The sequence below is a fragment of the Aulostomus chinensis genome, chromosome 22 (assembly GCF_037954235.1).
Source record: "Aulostomus chinensis isolate RoL2024-O1b breed Wild chromosome 22, RoL_Achi_v1.0, whole genome shotgun sequence".
NCBI classification, from domain to species: Eukaryota; Metazoa; Chordata; class Actinopteri; order Syngnathiformes; family Aulostomidae; genus Aulostomus; species Aulostomus chinensis.
In genome coordinates, this window is record NC_141341.1 from 4,808,632 (window position 1) to 4,826,831 (window position 18,200).

Here is an 18,200-nt window from a genome sequence, read left to right on the forward strand (position 1 = left end):
TAAACCGACTTCAGTGGCTCTCTTGGAAACCACAGCACTTCTGAAACCAGCTGGTAGATGTTGACTTCCACCCAGCTGAAGGAGGCTAACAATAACTCCACGTACCTGAAAGCATTTCATACAGTTCCTCAAAATGGAAATGTCTTCTGAATATTTTTATTTATTTATAATTTATTTATAATTTAGATTTCTCTCACGGCTTACAAAAAAAAAAAAAAAAGAAAGGAAGAGGAAGCCAGTTTTGATGCGACACAAGTGGACTGAATGTGCACACACCCACTAATTATGTGTGTGGGAGGTGAGTTCTGGCCAACTCACCCATGAAGTCTTTTTATAGCCCTCAACTTATGTATTCCAGTGACTCCACCGCACAGACGGACTCAGATTCACCTTCCATTTTTTTATTACTGTTTTGTAAAAAAAAAAGACACTGAAACTTTCCAATTCAAAATACTTCTTCAAGGGGAGTTTGAAGACAAGGTGAGCTGTGCATAACGTAAGAGAAAAAATAGGGAAATAATCCAAAGTCAAAATATATTTTCAGTAATGATCAAGCCGCCCGTTTCCAACTGTACAGTATCAACTCCATGAATATGTTAGTGCCTGATTTTAAAGTCAAAGTACACACATCTGCATGTACACGTCAATATAGAGAAGTGGCTGTTTAGTATGAAAAACACTTGTACGAGTAGAACACATCCAAAAACCCTTGTTCCAGTAGAATACTTGTACTAATAGAACACTGTATTGGTAGAACGCTGTATAGGTAAAATACTTGTAGTAGTAGAACACTCATATACTGTACAAGTACAGTTAACTAGTAGAACACTGTATGAGTAGAACACTCGTACTGGTGGAAACTGCAGTGGTGGAACACTTGTTCTATAAACGCAACTGTAAAACAATTGTACTAGAAACACACGTGTACTAGTAGAGCATTCTAACTCGTGGAACACTCACGCACTCTACGAGTACAACAATTTACGAGTAGAACACTGTACAAGCAGAAGACTTGTGCGAGTGGAACACTGCACCTTTAGAACATGTACTGGTAGAGCACCTGTACTTGTAGAATACTGTTTGAGTGGAACGTGTACTAGCAGAGCAGGTGTACTGGAACCCAGATGCTGCAGGATGCTACTAACATTTATGAGGTTCTGTCTACCCATAACAATCAGACGTGCGATATGAGCGTCTCCAGAGGATCTTCATGTGACAACCCTTTAGACACCTGACACGCGTGCACACATCCGTGGAACCGAAAATCTTGAGAGTAAACGCAATCATTATTATTCTACGGTTTACCGTCCGTTCACGCTCCGTCGTATCTCGATAGGAGCAGAACACACTTCCTTGTTCTCTTCCTCATTTCATGTCAGGAAGTGGTTTCTCAGTTTAGGGCAGAGCTGTCGTCACACCAGACAAGTCACACTTGAAGGGAACATGGCACATCACTAATCGCAAGCTCGGCCACCGCCACGCCTGTAGGCTGTCATCGTCCTCACCGCATTTGATGTCATTAGCGTGGGAGCATCTCCAATCCGTCAGGTACAGCCACATACTTTACTCTAAAAGTTATTCTTCACTTATTTCTTATTGGTCAGTGGTGTGATATGACTTTCATGTCAAAGGATCTGTTGAAATACACCCACTCACACACGCACGCTCTCACACACACAGTAACAAAAATTGTGCAACATGATTTTGCAATGTGGGGCTGAAAACATGATAAATTGATATCGGTCATCTTCAGTTGTCAGTACTGAGCTGACATTGGAAACAGAGTTGTATAACAACTCACCTCAGCTTCCCCATTCTGTGTCACTTGAGATCGTTCAATGGTCAATTTGAAGGAAGTTCCACACTTTGTTGTGGAGGAACAGAGAGACATCGGCAACCAAGATTAGGATTGGAATGGAAAGTCAACATTAATGTTGCGCATCTCCGCTCTGACTTCAGGCTGGAGTCTACTCCGTCCAGTGATGGGTAACATGATGCGAGGAACCAGAGGAGCAGTTGACAGCAAAAAACTTGACAGCTCTCCAAATGGTAAGAGCTCCCTACAGACCTCAGGACAGCTTTAATTTCTTTTGTGACCGTTTGAAGGGGACGAATGAACACTTGCTCCATTGCTGTCTGGAACTGTGGAAACCTGCCGCGCAGAGAAGGGAAAGCCAAACTTGGGTGCTTGGAGTCCTTGAAAATCTTTGAATTTTGATGTGGGACTTTCAGCGCTGGTTTTTGAGTGCTTGAAACCGTAACGTCTTCACTTTTGAACCTGGGTCACTGCAACATTTCTAATCTTTGCCACTGACTCATCTGAAAGAGACTTTCTAGTGATAACTTTGAAATACACTTTGTGTTTTAGTCGGCCGTCGATTCAAATTGTGATTGTTTCGAGTGATGACGAGCTTAGCTCATTGGACGGCTGTTACCGTGTGAGAGTCTGAGTTACTGCAGTAGTTGGGGGATTAATATCATTTATTAAGCAAATTTGGTGTATAATATTTTTTACCATTTTTCATCACGGGACCGAAAAGTTCTCCAAAATAAATTCCACATGTAAGACTCCAACACCTCCGAGGAACACCAGAGAAAAATTCACACTTTTACTTTGTATTTGTATAAAGCATTTAAGATTATTTTCTAAAGATTATCTTTAGATCATTACCTCAATGCGCCTGGATTTCACACTCTAGATTATCCATTCACATTTACCACAAATATGCAGCATTCATTAATAAATCGAAGCATTAAAAACTATTTATATGACTGTCACAATATTATATGGACCTGTGTGTTGAGCCGGTGTCTGTTTATATCACAGATGTCATGATGCTGAGTGTCACGGTCAAAATTAATTGAAAACAAAGATGTTGTTATTTGACATTTCCAAACCACGACGTCAACAGTAGCTTTTGGCTGTTATAACGAATGCTGCCAATATTATTGTTGGCAGGTTCTGAGGACGACGTGGTGATTGTGCTCCAGGACTACCCGTCTGCCGAGATCAGCGAGCCCATTTTCAGGATGGGGGAAAAGCTCTGCGTCATCGCACAGTACGGCCATGTTTATTTTTTGCTTTTAACGCAAGCCATGACACACAAAACAGAAGTCGACTTTTGCAGTAGAGAGAAGTCCTCCTGTAAAAGGTCAGTATTTGATTCCTCTTTCGCCTTTTTATGGTCAGAGAGGCGTACTGGTGGAGAGTCCGCTCCGTCCAGACAGGAACAGAGAATTACATACCTAACAGCCATGTTGCTAAAGTGTACCATGGGTGAGTAACATTATACTTGCAGTACCCTGTGTGCAACGCATCTTTTTCCATAACCCTAAAAGGATACTTATCTATAAGATCAATTTGTGTGTGTTTTTGTGAATGAGTGAAACTTCTGCAGCTTATCTGATCATTAGCTGATTTCACAATCTCTTTCCAATCAGCTGGCTGATGGAGGGGGTGGGGAGGCAGAAGGCTGAAGAGCTGCTGCTTCTACCAGGAAACAGAGTCGGTTCCTTTCTGGTACGGGAGAGTGCCAGCGAGAGAGGTGAGAACATTACACAGCTGAGTTTGTAGTCGCCCTTGTCTGCTTGTAAATGTTAGAGTCTCTGCAGAGGAAATGAAATGCTTGTCAACAAGCGTCTGATGGGATCAGGATCACGTCAAGACCACAGCAGCAAATTCGAAGGCAAGCCAAGGCCAGTCAGATCCAAGTTGTGACGAAGGAGAAAGAGTCAAGAATAATCTGCACAACAAAGAGACTCATTCATGTTTTCCTTTCTCAACGCCTTTGATTTAAAGAATGAGAATCAGAGGAGTACAGAAACTGATTCTGTAGAATAATTTAAGGTAAATGAAAATTCTCAATACTTTTTTCTTGCCGACAAACGCCTCATGTCAGACACTGGTTCAACAAACTAGAGGTAGAGAACTACACGTGAACTGGTCAAAGAAGAAATGCCACGAGAACGCAAGACAAGATGTGAAAGAGGAACCTGCAGGAACAATTGAGAGTTTGCAAAACAGACTCATGTTACTGTATCTTTAGTTAACACTTAAGAAAACAGGCTATAAATTGTGATTGAGACGATTTCAGTTCCCAATGTCAATGTTCTTTCCCGTGTCAAAAAACTTGCAAAATTCCTGTCTTGTAAACAGGACAACAACCCGGGAACTTTTGTGAACGTTTGTGTTTGCTTACTGGTAACATGAACAGGAATCTTTCACCTCTCTTGAGGTTACATTTCTCGATCCTACTTACCTCTTAAAAAAGAAAAAGTTTGTCCAATTCATTCCTTCTGAATGTATTTGCTGATTTGTACATTGCTGTAGACTGAAGTGTCTGACAAGCACACGACCATCAGACCTTCGTGTAACTTCTGCTTTTATGTTGTCTCAGCAAATTCTACAAATTATGTGTGTGTGTGTGTGATACTCTCAGGTCTATATGCGCTCTCGGTGAAGCACGGGATCATACGGCACTATCGCATATCAAGACTGGACAACAGCTGGTACTACATCTCTCCTAGACTCACTTTCCAGTGCCTGGAAGATATGATCAACCACTATTCTGGTGAGTGGGTGCACAAACACGTACTACGTGCATAACAGCACACAGACGTTACAAAATACTATGTATGGGGAGGCCAAGCCTACTTCAGGAGAGTCTTGGGCTTGTCAGGGAAGCCAGAAAACTGATTAATCGACAGTAAGGCAAATTAATGAAATAAAACCCAAATAAATGTACATTATTTATTTGCCAAATGCCATTTCCGCCCCCAGGAAATTCTGATAAAAAGTGTGTGCGTGTGTATATACATATGTGTGTGTCCACCCTTGACACTCGCCTGTCTCCACCCCTGCATGTGCAATCATAAAAACTGAAATACTTCATCGTGTTCTTTTATAGTACAGTTTCATATTGCGGCTGATTGATTCATCATTTGCTGCGCTGACAGAATATTTTTGAAACCAACAGGAAACTTGCTCTTGAAATACACCTTCGATGTGCACACACACACACACACACACACACACACACACACACACACACACTGAGAAAGGTGTTGGTGTCTAATGCCACCGTGCGGTTATTATGGACCAAATGCGTGCCCCAATCCAGCTGCTTCACAAGTTATGTTTGCACGAGTGTAAGAACCATGTAACATGTGTTCTGTGTCTGTTGGTAAGCCTGCTCCTCTGTTCTTCATCACTGCAGACTCTTCAGATGGCCTGTGTTGTCTGTTAACCTCGCCCTGTCTGTCCAGCTCAACCCCGTCTCTAGATCCCACTCCCGCAGCGCCACCTGTGGTCATGAGACGCAACTTTGACTGGAATAAAATAGACAGGTACGGTGGAGGTTCTCTGGTGGCGGTACTAACCCAGGTCTAAACCGATCGGCATAAAAATGCAGATTACCGAACAGCAGACGTCAAATGTGAGACAACAGATACTTTCGGTAAGCGGCGTTGTTACTGTGATGGAGTTCCACCGCTTTCAGCTCACTTGAGATTTAACAAAGAAAAAATAAAACAAAACAAAACTTTGGTGGTCAAAGGCCAGAGTCTCACATAAATGCGTTATTTCTGGAATGCCTCAAAGAAATTTCACCAAATTCCACATCCACTGGGACTCAAGAATGAATTGAAAAGATTTTGGTAGTCAAGCGGCAAAGGCCAAGGCCACTACCAACTCACTTGCACACTATATATGTCCCAGTCTTCTTAACATAATAGCTGAGAAACACCTTTCTGGAATGCCTTCAAATTTGTCACAAACATCCACCTGGACTCAAGGTTGAAGTGAAAACTTTTTGAAGGGTCAAAGGTCACTGTCACCTGACAGGAACACTATGTTTTTCCCAAATACAGTACATATATTCACAAGGATGAAATGAAAAATGGTCAATTAGCATCTAGGTCAAAGGTCAAGGTCACTGTGGCTGGCACAGGTGTTTATAGTTTGAAATGAAAAGTGCAATTTTAAGATTGGTGACTGTCCTTCAGGCTTTTCTCTTCCCTCTAAACAGGAGCCAGCTGGTCAGCACAGGGAGCCAGGATGACACCATGGTGAGCTACGGAGTCAGGAACAGCATCGCTGCCCACCTGTCTTTCTCTGGGGACCAGGACTCTGAACTGATGGCAGCAGAAAGCAGGAAGAAGAAGAGAAAATCTGTTTATGCTCTCCCACAACACAGCAGGGTAGACATCAACTATGACAACTTCTGAGAGTTGAATACCTTTGAGGAAACAATGGAGTTAAAAGTCACGCATGTGTGAGGGAGGTTCTATTGTAAGCACTTTGAAGTACCTGAACCCCCCTCCATAACCCTCACACGACACACTCAGTGAATAAGTAGGAACTAAAAGTGGAGAAACTGTGCAATTGAACTGCAGTGTGTGTGTGTGTGTGTGTGCGTGCGCGTGTGCGCGCGCGTTGTACAAACAAACCTGAAAAAACAGACAACAGCGTTATGATGGTCAAAGGAAGACTTGAATGCTGTGGTATTAAAGAGTAATGCTACTGTTTATATAAGTATTTGTGGCTGTCAAACTCGTTCTTATGGCGAAGCCGACTTGAAGCAGCATCGATTCACTGCTCACGCTAGCACGACGGCTGAGCTGCTTATTTACAAGTTCATTTCCTGTAAGTTACTCCAATATCCACACTTTTCCCCCCTTGTTTACTTTTGCACTCCGTCAACCACATGCCATTTACCAGCTAACTCGCTGTCTGCTGTTTGGTGCTGGGCAGGTACAGTGCACTTTGGCTTCACCGGAGCTTTTTCATCAAAAACAGCTGTGGATGGAAACTATGCTGGTGTGAGTGGTGAGAATGAATCAAAAGAGTAGACGCCCTCCTACCGAAAGAAATTGCTCCATGGAGGTAACGAGAACTGGAGCGGTCACATGACATTTGAGTCATTTGATCCATTGTTAAGAGACATACTGATTCACGTCTCTTTCAGTTTGTTTTTTTTCAGTCAATATATCAGCTGCTAGATGAAGTACTCATTTTGGACAATACAGCTATTAATCAACAGATCTGCTGGCGGGCCCTCACGTTGCCGATCAACACGAAGGCTGTTTGGTTGGACCTCCGTACAGGAAGTTGTCCTCCTCTGCTCAGGGTTGGCGTGGTGGTGATGATGCCGGTTAAACTTCTCACTTTCAGGTGAAAAGATGCAGCAGACAGAGGAAGCATGTTGTAGCCGACGGCGCTACCCTACACCAGCTTGATAGGGAGAATTACTGAAGTACAATCGGGCAGATAAATGGGTTTAATAATTCTTCACTATATTTGGCATAAACTCACATTAATCTTTGTGCTTTATTTTTTCTTTTTTTTTGGGGGGGGGGGGTTGGGCTCTGTCAGATTCTGCAGTTCAGTAGTTTTTATCAAATGTCGCTGGATTTTTCTTTTTTTCAACATGACCCAGTCTTTGACTTCTGGGCAGAAGTTCTGAGAGTTCCTTAATTCAAGATTTCCTCACAAACATGCAGCTAAACCGTTGCTATTTGTTGAACATCCTCTGTGGAGGTGTTATCTTTGTGTCACATGGCCGCCATATGACACGCTGACCACTTGCTATTTAATTAGACGAACGACAGCACACGTTTGTCACCGCCGGTGTCAGAAAATTTAAACCTTCTTATTTTTGAACAAGTACTTCTCTCTTTTGTATTCAGAGGTTTGACACAAACACTTTTAACCACAAAGTAACCAAACATTAACCTTGACCAAATAAAGAAAGCGGCGTATGCGTCACTGTCTAAATCTTTCTGGTCCTTCCTGATCCATCTGAGTCAGTCAAGCCTGATGAGTGCGGCTGAGAATGTAGACAGAAGTACGGGGGAGTCAGTGGGAAAAGTTTAGGTCAACTACAAGACACGACTACACAAACACCTCATCAGCATGAATCTTCACTCACCACCCAGGGAACCTTTACACCAAACCTTTTAAAGAGCAGTTTCAGGAAGCTGATGTACTACAAATTGGCAGTGGTGGACAGCAGCAAAGTACATTTACTACATTTTTTCGAATATCTTTATGTTACTTGAGTATTTTTTTTTTTTTTTTGGGTAACTTTTCCAGTGTCTGTGTTCTACAAGGAAGCAATTCAGTTTCAGACAGCGACACGGTTCTGTAAGAAACCAGAGCAGAGATGCTTTGATTTTTTTTTTTTTGAATGAAAATCAACTGTTAATGTATTTTTAAAACCAAGTACTCCAGTAAAAACTGGTCTGAGCAACTTTTACCATCTGTACCTTGACTCAAGTACTGAGGTTGTATACTTTGTCCAACACTGCAAATTTGACAATCTGTTCGAGTATTTTTCATGAGGTCAGATCAACGGTGTGTGACTGCACAACGCAAGCTCAGCACGCGCCGCCCATTTAAAAAGCAGGATCAAATAGTGCCTGCCTGGTTTAAAGGACTCATAAAACACCTTCAAGTATCCGATTAGGAGACACGTCAAGAGTCTGTGTGTGTGTGTGCGTGTGTTTGGTCTGTATTGGACACCTTCTCTGGAAACACCAACCTTATCAGGACCCCAGTTTCTCATGGGGACCAAAGGCTGGTCCTGAGTTCCTGGTTTAAATTGGAGTTTTGGTCTGAACTGAGGTTAGGGCTAGGATTTGGATTTGGATTAGACTGTACATGAATGGGGGGGGGGGGGGCATTGGAATGTCCTTATAAGGATAGCTGCACGAACCTGTTTGTGTGTGTGCGTGTGTGTTAAGTGGAACAATCAGTGATGCAGACACACACATCTGGTAGCCAACTGCAGCACCATGCAGGGACTGCTGTCCAGTCAGCATTACTGGCTCCTCGCATCACCACAGCCTCGATGGTTTCTCTCACCTCAGGAACGCGCGACACTGCCAACTGTCTTAGAAGGGCAAGTATCTTTGCAGCAGGGCTGGGCTGTCCCGACAAAACCAGATATCACAAATACCTCACTATCAATATTGTAACAATGTTGTATGGAAGACTGCTGGCGCTTCCGCAAAATGTTAACACGATGACATTTTTGATAAATTAGCATTATGACTGTCTTGGCGGTTAAAGGCAAATATTGTAAACTTGTTTGAAAGTTCAGCCTGTAAAACCACAAAAAAGGACAATAATTCTATCATGATATAATTACTGGACGCATCCATGATTCACAAGTTGGGTTTTTCCCAATGTAACATTAGCACCCATCTACCTGTGATGAATATAATCCCTCAGCATGGCTAGGAAACTTGCAATCCGGGTTTTTTTGGTTCTAACCCACGCGTTATTTCACCTGCTGTCATGGCAACGGATAATAAACCCGACTCGTTTTGTATCTGTAGTTCATTGTAGTTTGGTTTCATCTCCGACATAAGAAAGATAACTGCGGTTGTTGGTCATTGTGAATGGAAATGATTTCTCGCTCATTAGCAACAGTTTCTCCATTTCTTCCGAGAGCAGTTTGACCTTTGACCCCTCCTGAGCAGTGGCACTAACTTGCCATAGCAAGATCTTTTCGGATGGGTATTACAAAGGATATTCAACGAACCCCGGACCACAGTGCTACTCCCTCACCCCCCAGACATTTCTTTGGGAACAGACCCAACCTGGACCCAACTGACTGCAAAAACCATGGATTTGTACTCGTATCGGTCCTGTTTTTTGGGTTTTTTTTTTTAGTCTGTTGTGCTTTATTCCTTTCACTTCTTCTACAATGTCGCTTTGCTTGTAAATTCACATTGCAACTGAAGCTTAAAAGGTCAGGAGACTTTTGCTGTAGATGCACCAGTGCCTCAAGCTCCCGCGGCGGAAAACCAATTCCAGTAAATACACGTCTTCCCTGACGGAGTTAATCGGTGGCTGAGTGATTCATTGAGTGTTTGTCAGATGTGTTGTCGCTGTATAAAGAAAAATTAAAGTTCAGAAGTTTATCCATCAGAATGATTGCAAAGTTATGGGAAAATCAGTTGGTCAACAAGCATTTACATATTCAAAATAAACTCCCTCTGATCCGGCCACACACACACACTCACACACACACACACACACACACACACACACACTGGTGAACATTCAAGAAAAACTCTTCCCTGAAGTCTTGTGAGGATTTACTGTTAATACTGATGCAGATAAGAAAGACAATACTCCAGCATGCTGCCAATCATCACACATCTGTGTGGATACACGGCGAAAACCAAGGCAATCAGCGGGGCGAGGAGCGGAAGACTCAAAGCCTCGCGAGCTTAAGAAAACCAGACAACCCGCAGCACATGCTGTCTTACGAGGAAACCCCGGGTTCAAGAGGACGTCAGGAAGACACAGGACGGGTTCTCAGTTGACGACCTTCTTCTGCATTTGAATTTGATTGATTCAGCACTGGATGTAAGAAAAACACTCCAATGATGCGCTTTGGCCTTTGATACTGCTCAGCAAAAACAAGTAAAGGAAGGAGTGCTGAGACCCATCCGTGTCTTCAGATATGCGACCAAATCGTGGAAAGAAAAGAGGGATCAGTGAAGGAAATTAAGAGATGGATGGACACTCCTTTCGCTCCAGCCTCTTTTCTGTAATCAGGTTTGTCTAATCTGGCCATATCCTCCTCCTACCCCAGTCCCAGCTGTCCAAACCTCTGACTTCACCACTTCAGGGATGGATTTTCACTAGACTGCTGAGGGAAAAAAATCCAGATAAATGTTTGCTTTGCTCGATCAAGAATGCACTCTGTTCTGAGCTAACTTTGTCTCTGGCTAACAGTTTTCCTCCTCTCAGACGCTGCCTGCATCTCATGGACCTTTGGTCAGTCAAGAAGAAGAGATCATCATGTAGAGTCTTGTTGTTTTGGTTTTGGTTTTTTACTGTTTTGGAGGGGCGTCTACAATTGTCACACAAATGTTGGGGATGTGTTTCCTGCCAGAAAATTTGGTACAAAAAACAATGTTTAGAATATAAATAAATCCAGATTAAGATCTGTTTTTTATCTTTTGTTTCTTCGGTTTAAGGGAGTGTGTGTGTTACAATAGTAACACAAATGTTTGAGGGTTTATTTCCTGCCAAATAAAACTTAATTCCCCTTAATTTGATATATTAAGTTCTATCCCATTCTCAACTTCAACTCTGACCCCTTCCCCAAACCCTTATATGAATAATGTAGATTAAGAGCAACCTTTTAAAGCTTCTTTGTTCTTTGTTCTTTTTTGGGGAAGCACATCCTGTAAAATGGTCAATTTGGAGTCTTGGTTTCTGCCAGAAAACATGTCTTCTTTTTTTTTTTTATCAGATGCAAACAGCAACGTCTCAGTCTCATTCTGACCACTTCCTTCAAGTTTAGAACATAAATGCTCTAAATTTAAAGCAATTTTTTTTTTCTTTTAGCTTTTCTCAACTTTATTCTTTCATAAGGAAGTACATAGAATGGTGACACAAATGTTTGGGGTTTATGTCCTCCCACAAAACCTTAATCCACCTTAATCTGGAGGAAAAAGCAATGTCTTAATTTAACCCTGACCACATCCTGCATTTATAGGTTATAAATAAATCTAGATTGAGATCTGTTTCAGCTTTCTTCTGTTTTCATTCTCTGACGGTGACGCTTATATAACAGTCAAATAAAAGCTTGGGGTTTATATACATCTAGATTAAGAGCATTTTTATTGCTTTTTTAACTTCTATTTTATTCAATCCTGGGGAAACAGGATGATGGCACACAAAAATGATCACAAAAATATTTGGGGGGGGTTTATTTCCTGCCAGTAAACCTTCCGTTGTGTTAGTTTGATGTAGAAAACAACATCTCCCTCAAACTTTAACTCTGACCACTTCATGCAAGTTTACAATATAAATAAATTTAAATTCAGATCTTCCTTGTTTTTTTTTTTGTGCTTTCATTTTCTTTGTTCTACTTTCTGTTACGTTTTAGGTCATGCATGTGTTTGGGAGTTTATTACAAGCCCCCCCAAAAAACAAAAAAAAACCCATAAGAGGTTATTTCACCTTAATTAGGAGTGCAAAGCAACGTCTCACTCTAACATCAAGTCAAAGTCAAAACGCTTTCGACATTTTATTGAACACACAGCGAGCCCAAATTAAAATTCACGGTACGAGAGAATGATTCTTGTAACTTTCGCCAAAGCTGCAAAATAAGATTCTGCAATGAGACGAACCAATGACACCGAGCCTTCACGTCAGCAAGAGCATATGAGAACATGTCCTTTAATGTTGAAACAAGGGCCTAAGCCAATACACACAACCACGTCCAAGGCTGTCTGGAGAGCCAGTTGAAACAAACAAAAAGAGCTCCAAAAGGTCCACATCGTTTCGGAGTGCTCTTATGCGAGCTGCAAGGAATCTGTCAGCTCCAATCCATCCAGCTATTCTTCATACATAAAGCTTGAAGTCCAATTCATTGCCCTCATAAAGTTCTTTCCCATATCTTTATATGAAATAATGGAAATTTAAGCAGGAAAAACATAGTGACAATCACTACAAAACAGTAGTATGCAATTCTGCCTAATGTGCTTTCACTGACATGAGGTAGACAGATCTGGGACTATTAATTTCAGATTATGACACTAATACTTTCATGGTTTTCTTAGCCTGATGGTGCCTGCATAGTTTATTATTGTGTGCTCGGCATTAAAGAACTGAAAATAAATTTTAATAGAGGGGCAATTTAACTCAATAAAATGTTGTCAAATACAAGGTGAGACATTTTGCAGCCCAGCTGAACGGTCGAAAGTTAAAAGAATATTTTCAAAGAAAACAAAACATTTGAATCTGCACAGCGTCAGTCCGGAACAGGCATACATAAATGAATTCTCCAGGGAATGAGTTGAAGGGTGGAGGGGTGGATTAAAAAAGAGAAGAAGAACTGGGCTTTGCTGTCCTTCCAGCCAGCTGAGTTCCAGCCCAGAGCATCTCGCCTGCTGCTGTGCTACAAGCAGACACGAGACGAGAGCTGGACAAACCTTCACTTTCCATCAGGAGACTTCAAAGCAGCTGTTTGCCATGTGGCCAGCAATAATTAACACGAGCACTGTCGGCACAGTCTAATTAGAAATAAAATTGTTGGTAAACCTAAATAAGCCTGGTGATGACTTAATAGAAATGCAATATCACTTTCAGTCTGTCATAAAATGAAGACTTGTTAAATTTTACTGCTGTGTCAAGAGAAATGTGGGAACAATCCCGGGCCCAGATACAAAAAACTGTAGATTTACGGCAAAAACTGTGCATATGCACAAAGGCAGAAATATCTTCATACATTCTTTTGGTCAGATTAAATCCATGCAGGTGCACAAGCTTGGTTTCCACTGCCATCTTTAGCCATGAATAGATGTAGACACTCTTAATTAATAACTCGCTTATAAAAACACAGTTTGCACCATGTGTTCTTATACATGGCAGTTCAGACGAAAGCAGAAAATAAGTCAGTGGAGAAAAGGAAATGTGTTTTATTTGTTTCTGGAATCTCAAACGGGGAAAAAAAAAGAACTCCTGAATGGAAAAGAAAAGTAACAGAGGCTATGAACTCTGCAAGTAAAGGACGCAAGCCAGAGAAGTGGCGAGAAAGGCGCCAGTGGAGCTCATACAGCACCATCGCATCCACAATTAACTAAACAAATAAATATGTGATAACAGGCCTGATAAATTTAGTAAACATTCAATTATGGCAACACAATCCAGACATGTTAATTGGAGATGGCATGTGCTTCTAGGGACAAAAGCAGTGTCCCCAATTGGTTAAACACAGTTTTTTGGGTCAGTGGTTAAAGTTAGGGTACGTCTGCCAAATGAACACGAACGCCTGAAGTCTATGTAAATACTCCCTAAGTAACTGAAGTAGATGTTATTTAAGGTTTCTGAAGTTTTGTTTTTTGTTAACTCTTGTCTCATACGTTTCATTTCCACAATCAGTCTTGCCACTAAAGTAAAGTGTGTGCACATGCTCTGAGGTGTGTGTGAGGTACACACACACGTGCACCTCACGCATCCTCACTGCAGACTTTAGTCTACTGCTATATAAAGTTTATGTGTGGGAAAAGGATTATGCGTGTTTTTCTGGACATACACGTCATGTGTACTTGGGGAAAGCTGCTAACATGTGGATCTTGTATCCTACCTGGCAGTGTACGAGTTCTTTCCATCGCCCTCAGCTTCTGTTTAAGGAAGATAAAAAGCAGGTTGACAGCTGTGCACAAATTATCCCAAGAAACGACTCTCAGCTACTTCATTATCAGTGACGTGAAAAAAGGAAGATGGATGCATCAGGTCGACAGAAAATATGTGACTGATGACTCGAAATCTGACTCACAACACTGAAAATAAACTGCGTTAAAGGTTTTGGTGTGAGGCTCATCCTTAGCCACTTGCTAGCCACTTGCTATTAACTGCAGTTTAGCCACTTGTATGCTAACGCCATTTCAAGACACATATATTTTTAAAATTCAACTGTTTGCAAGGAAAAAAGTTGTTTTATGCATTTAACTGAAAACTACAAGGGGACCATTGCACAAATACCAACTTACATCTGTGTACTTAGCAGTGTTCCCACCCTTTTGTCTTACTTCAGATGGTACATTTCACATTCACACAGAGCATTTCTCCTACAAAAATAGAGCTTCTTCAAGAGGACTCTCTTTTAAACGGAACCTTAAACCGTCACAGACATTTAAGACCACATACTCCAGTTGTCACACTTCCCAAGTGTAAACGTGTGCCTCTGGAATGCAAATCTTTCAGGGAACCCAGAGACACTATGCATTTCTGTGTTGCGATGTTTTCACATAAAGCAACTGTAATATATCAGTATTCTGGCTTTCAGAGGAGAGACATTTTAGACCCGTAGCCAAGAACATTTAATCCCTTTCTCCAACATTCATAGACACACATCATTAAAATGCCGATACATTTTTCCTCTTTTTTTTTTTTTTTCATCATTTATCAGAAGCAGGTGTTTAAGTTACTGGCCACACGCCTAGCCATGCTAACGAGCATAGCCTCATGTGACAAAGGGCTGCAAATGCATTTTTAACCCTTTCAGTTCAGATGCTTGGTCACACTTATCACAATACACACGAGACATGACAAAAGATCAATTTCTTTGCATATTTTTTCTTCCTGTAATACAAAATGACATGCGTCAAAGCATGCATCAGTACCACGACAGTCAATCAATCTTGTTGTGGCATTTAGCCGTCTACAAGCTACGATAAAACACTTAGCTGGCTAACAGAATGGCACATTGGTCAAAATCTGTTTTCTTTCCCCAAAGTACGGTGGTTCTGGGCCCACTGGCTCCTCTTATTCATGAGGAAAATGGGCTGTTTGACAGCTCCAGATTCCACACATGGCATCCTACAGGAGTGCTTTAGAACCTGTTTTCAGCGTCACGATATTAGTTCCCACCTTTCAATCCTGTTTCACTCGGACATAAATCAGGATACGGCAGCTACTCTCAAAATGCTGCTTCAGCTGGACTTTCATCCAGCATCATGCATCTGTTCATGTTAAAAAAACCATCAACAGAACAAAGGAGGAAAGAATTCTTGGAAACTTGAATGCTGTCGAACAAGATCTGAACAATCCACTGGCAATATAAACTGACAGAGTAAAATCGTTGTGAAAACTTGTTCAAGATACGGTCTGGTCTTTTTATTATCACCACTGAGTCGATGGCGTGCGACTTTGACACTTCTCCTATGAATTATGTTTTGGCTAAAGGGACCGATCATAAAGTTGATTTACACACACACACACACACACACACACACACGCGCGCGCGCGCGCACACGCACACATTCTTCAGGAGCTGATGGCTCACTGCATTTGGAGACAAGCCAGAAATAACAGAAAAACTCGGACATGATTGATTAGCCCTTTAGTCGCTGCTCACCACGGAGGAAGCTAATAATAACTTGACATGAGACCAGATTATAAGAGTGATAGAACTTCGCTGCAGCTCACAGGACTGAAGTAACCGTTGTGAGCTGGAGGGTCTCAGGCTGTTGCATGTCAGCGCTCCCACTGGCACGTTTCATCACTTGCCATCTGAACTTCTCAAAAGGGCAAAAGATTTGAGCTGTGACACTAATGGATGAGTTGTCTCCCGAGGACATTCACCCCTCTCACTTAAATGTAGTTCTTTTTGAAGCCCATTTCCGGCAGTAAAACTTTAAGATAAAATCGTAGCTTTCATAAAAGACGGTCAAACTGCAAAGACTATTTTCAAGTATAGCAAGCAACTTTTCTTGCCAGAAATGAGCTTCCATATTTTTTGGCTGACGTGAGAAAAAAAAAAGACACATGATATTTGTTTTATTAACTGAAACCCATTGTGAAGGTTCATTCTGACAGGTTCTGAATCAGTCTGCTTAATGCTAAATGCAGGTGTGTGATGATTTAATTTCAAAGAAACCCCAACGCACTTCTCAGGACATCCCTGAAATATAAGCTGCTGAAAGACCTCCAAGCTTGTCTCAAAGCACAACCTGAAAAAGGAACTCTGCAATAATTCTCTCCACCTGCATCATAGCCACTGAGAAATATTTCACTTGTCTCTCCCAGTCAAATGTGTGGCACAAACTGATGAAAACTGCATAGAAATCAACTCCCTCGATAAGAATGTCTCTCTACTGGGACAGTCAAGCATCTCAAGAACGGAACTGGAAAACTTCCATTTGGAAGAAGCCGAACAGACAAACTGAAGACCAGAGAAGTTTTGCCTGCTGTGGCAGTAGCTGACGTGGAGCTACGCATGCAGCTGGAGACACTCGAGATGACTTGTCTGACAGCCAGCAATGAACCTCGAAGTCAAGCCTAAGGAAGGGAGAGATTGAGCATGTTTCATTCCAACATGGACTAGTCAAAGGTTGGGAATGTACACAGGCTGATAGGCGTGAGCAGACTGCTAAACACAGATGCACACACTTCCATGCAAAGGGCCAAAGAGGTGCCCAAAACACACAGATCCACTGAGTTAGTAATGCACACAAGCTTCTCTGTATCTGGCCCCATCTGACTTCTTTCTCACTATCACACTTCAAGTGCTCTCTGGAATGGAACCAGGACATGGTAGCTGATGTAGCGAACAGCTTGCTATGGAACATTTCTAAAAAAAAAACAACCTTCAAAATGTGTGAGATAACTTTGCTTGTCAGAGTATTTAAAGCCAGAGGCAGAATAGTATCTGTGTTTGTGTGCACAAAATGATTTGTATTTGATCTTTGAATTAATTGCAAGCTAAGGCCGACCACAGACGCAGCAGTAATGGAAAAAGTCAGCAGCAAAACTTTCCAAGACTTACTAGTGGTGAGTAGATACGCAGAAAACTCATCGTGCCCTCAAATGTACTCTGAGTTGCTCTTGCACTCTCCTTCTCTCAATTATGTGACCAAGATGAAGTCATCATTTGCCTCGTGCCTGGGCCAGTCCCCTGCATATTCTCTCTCCCAGCGCAGACACACCGTCCAAGTAACACGTCAAGCCAGATATGTTTGGTATGTGATCGGTCAGGGTCAACGAGGGGCTATTTGTAAGATCTAGGAAGGGGAACATTCCTTCATTCCAGTATCCATTCGGTCTCAGACCTCTTCATTACATAATTCTGCAGGATGCAGAATCAACACGCTGACACGTCTATCGGCCATCTGCGAGAGTCATTGGAGCTAAATGAGGAAAAAAGTGTGGAAATTGAAATGATGTTCCAAAAAGAGCTCCAGGAAGATGCAAAAGCATGAAATATTTTGCTGAGAATGTCACTTCCATCCAGGCATATACATCTCTCTCTCTCTGTACATATATATATATATATATATATATATATATATATATATATATATATATATATATATGGATCATATAGATGATTATGAGTCACACAGGTAACCAGTATCTGAATACAATTTGATGAGCAGAGCTGTGCATAGCTACAGTTCATCACATGACTTTACCATAGTTGTTACTAGCAGTATTCTGACATCTAGTGGGGAACGTGAGCAATCATTGTGGCAATGTTCAGCAGGCCTGTATATGCTCGCAACTGCATTGACACCAGTGTGAACAAGGTCAGAGCCCACAGGCAAAAACAAGCTTTCAGCCCGTTACACTGAAAAGTTTGTTTCATATCAACACTGAGCCCATTTACGATATAGACTTGAAGGATAATGATGCAGGAGCCACCTTACTGACAACTGGGTTGATGCAGTAT

The 18,200-nt window shown here is 41.7% G+C and overlaps 2 protein-coding genes across 3 annotated transcripts in view; one reads left to right on the forward strand and one right to left on the reverse strand.

The window, feature by feature from the left end:
• ccn4a (cellular communication network factor 4a) overlaps positions 1 to 18,200 on the reverse strand; it is a 49,908-nt gene that overhangs the window by 30,888 nt on the left and 820 nt on the right. The window lies entirely within an intron of this gene.
• On the forward strand, positions 1,393 to 8,600 carry sla1a (Src like adaptor 1a). 2 transcript variants are annotated; one of them, XM_086192931.1, is made up of 8 exons: positions 1,393 to 1,548; positions 1,960 to 2,049; positions 2,960 to 3,059; positions 3,191 to 3,277; positions 3,442 to 3,545; positions 4,440 to 4,571; positions 5,217 to 5,346; positions 6,027 to 8,600. In XM_086192931.1, the coding sequence occupies exons 2-8, from the start codon at positions 1,983 to 1,985 to the stop codon at positions 6,223 to 6,225; spliced, it is 819 nt and encodes a 272-aa protein (XP_086049057.1). In that variant the 5' UTR covers positions 1,393 to 1,548; positions 1,960 to 1,982; the 3' UTR covers positions 6,226 to 8,600. The 2 variants fall into 2 exon arrangements, with proteins under 2 accessions (XP_086049057.1, XP_086049056.1); XM_086192930.1 differs by lacking the exon at positions 1,393 to 1,548 and having other exon boundaries at positions 1,779 to 2,049.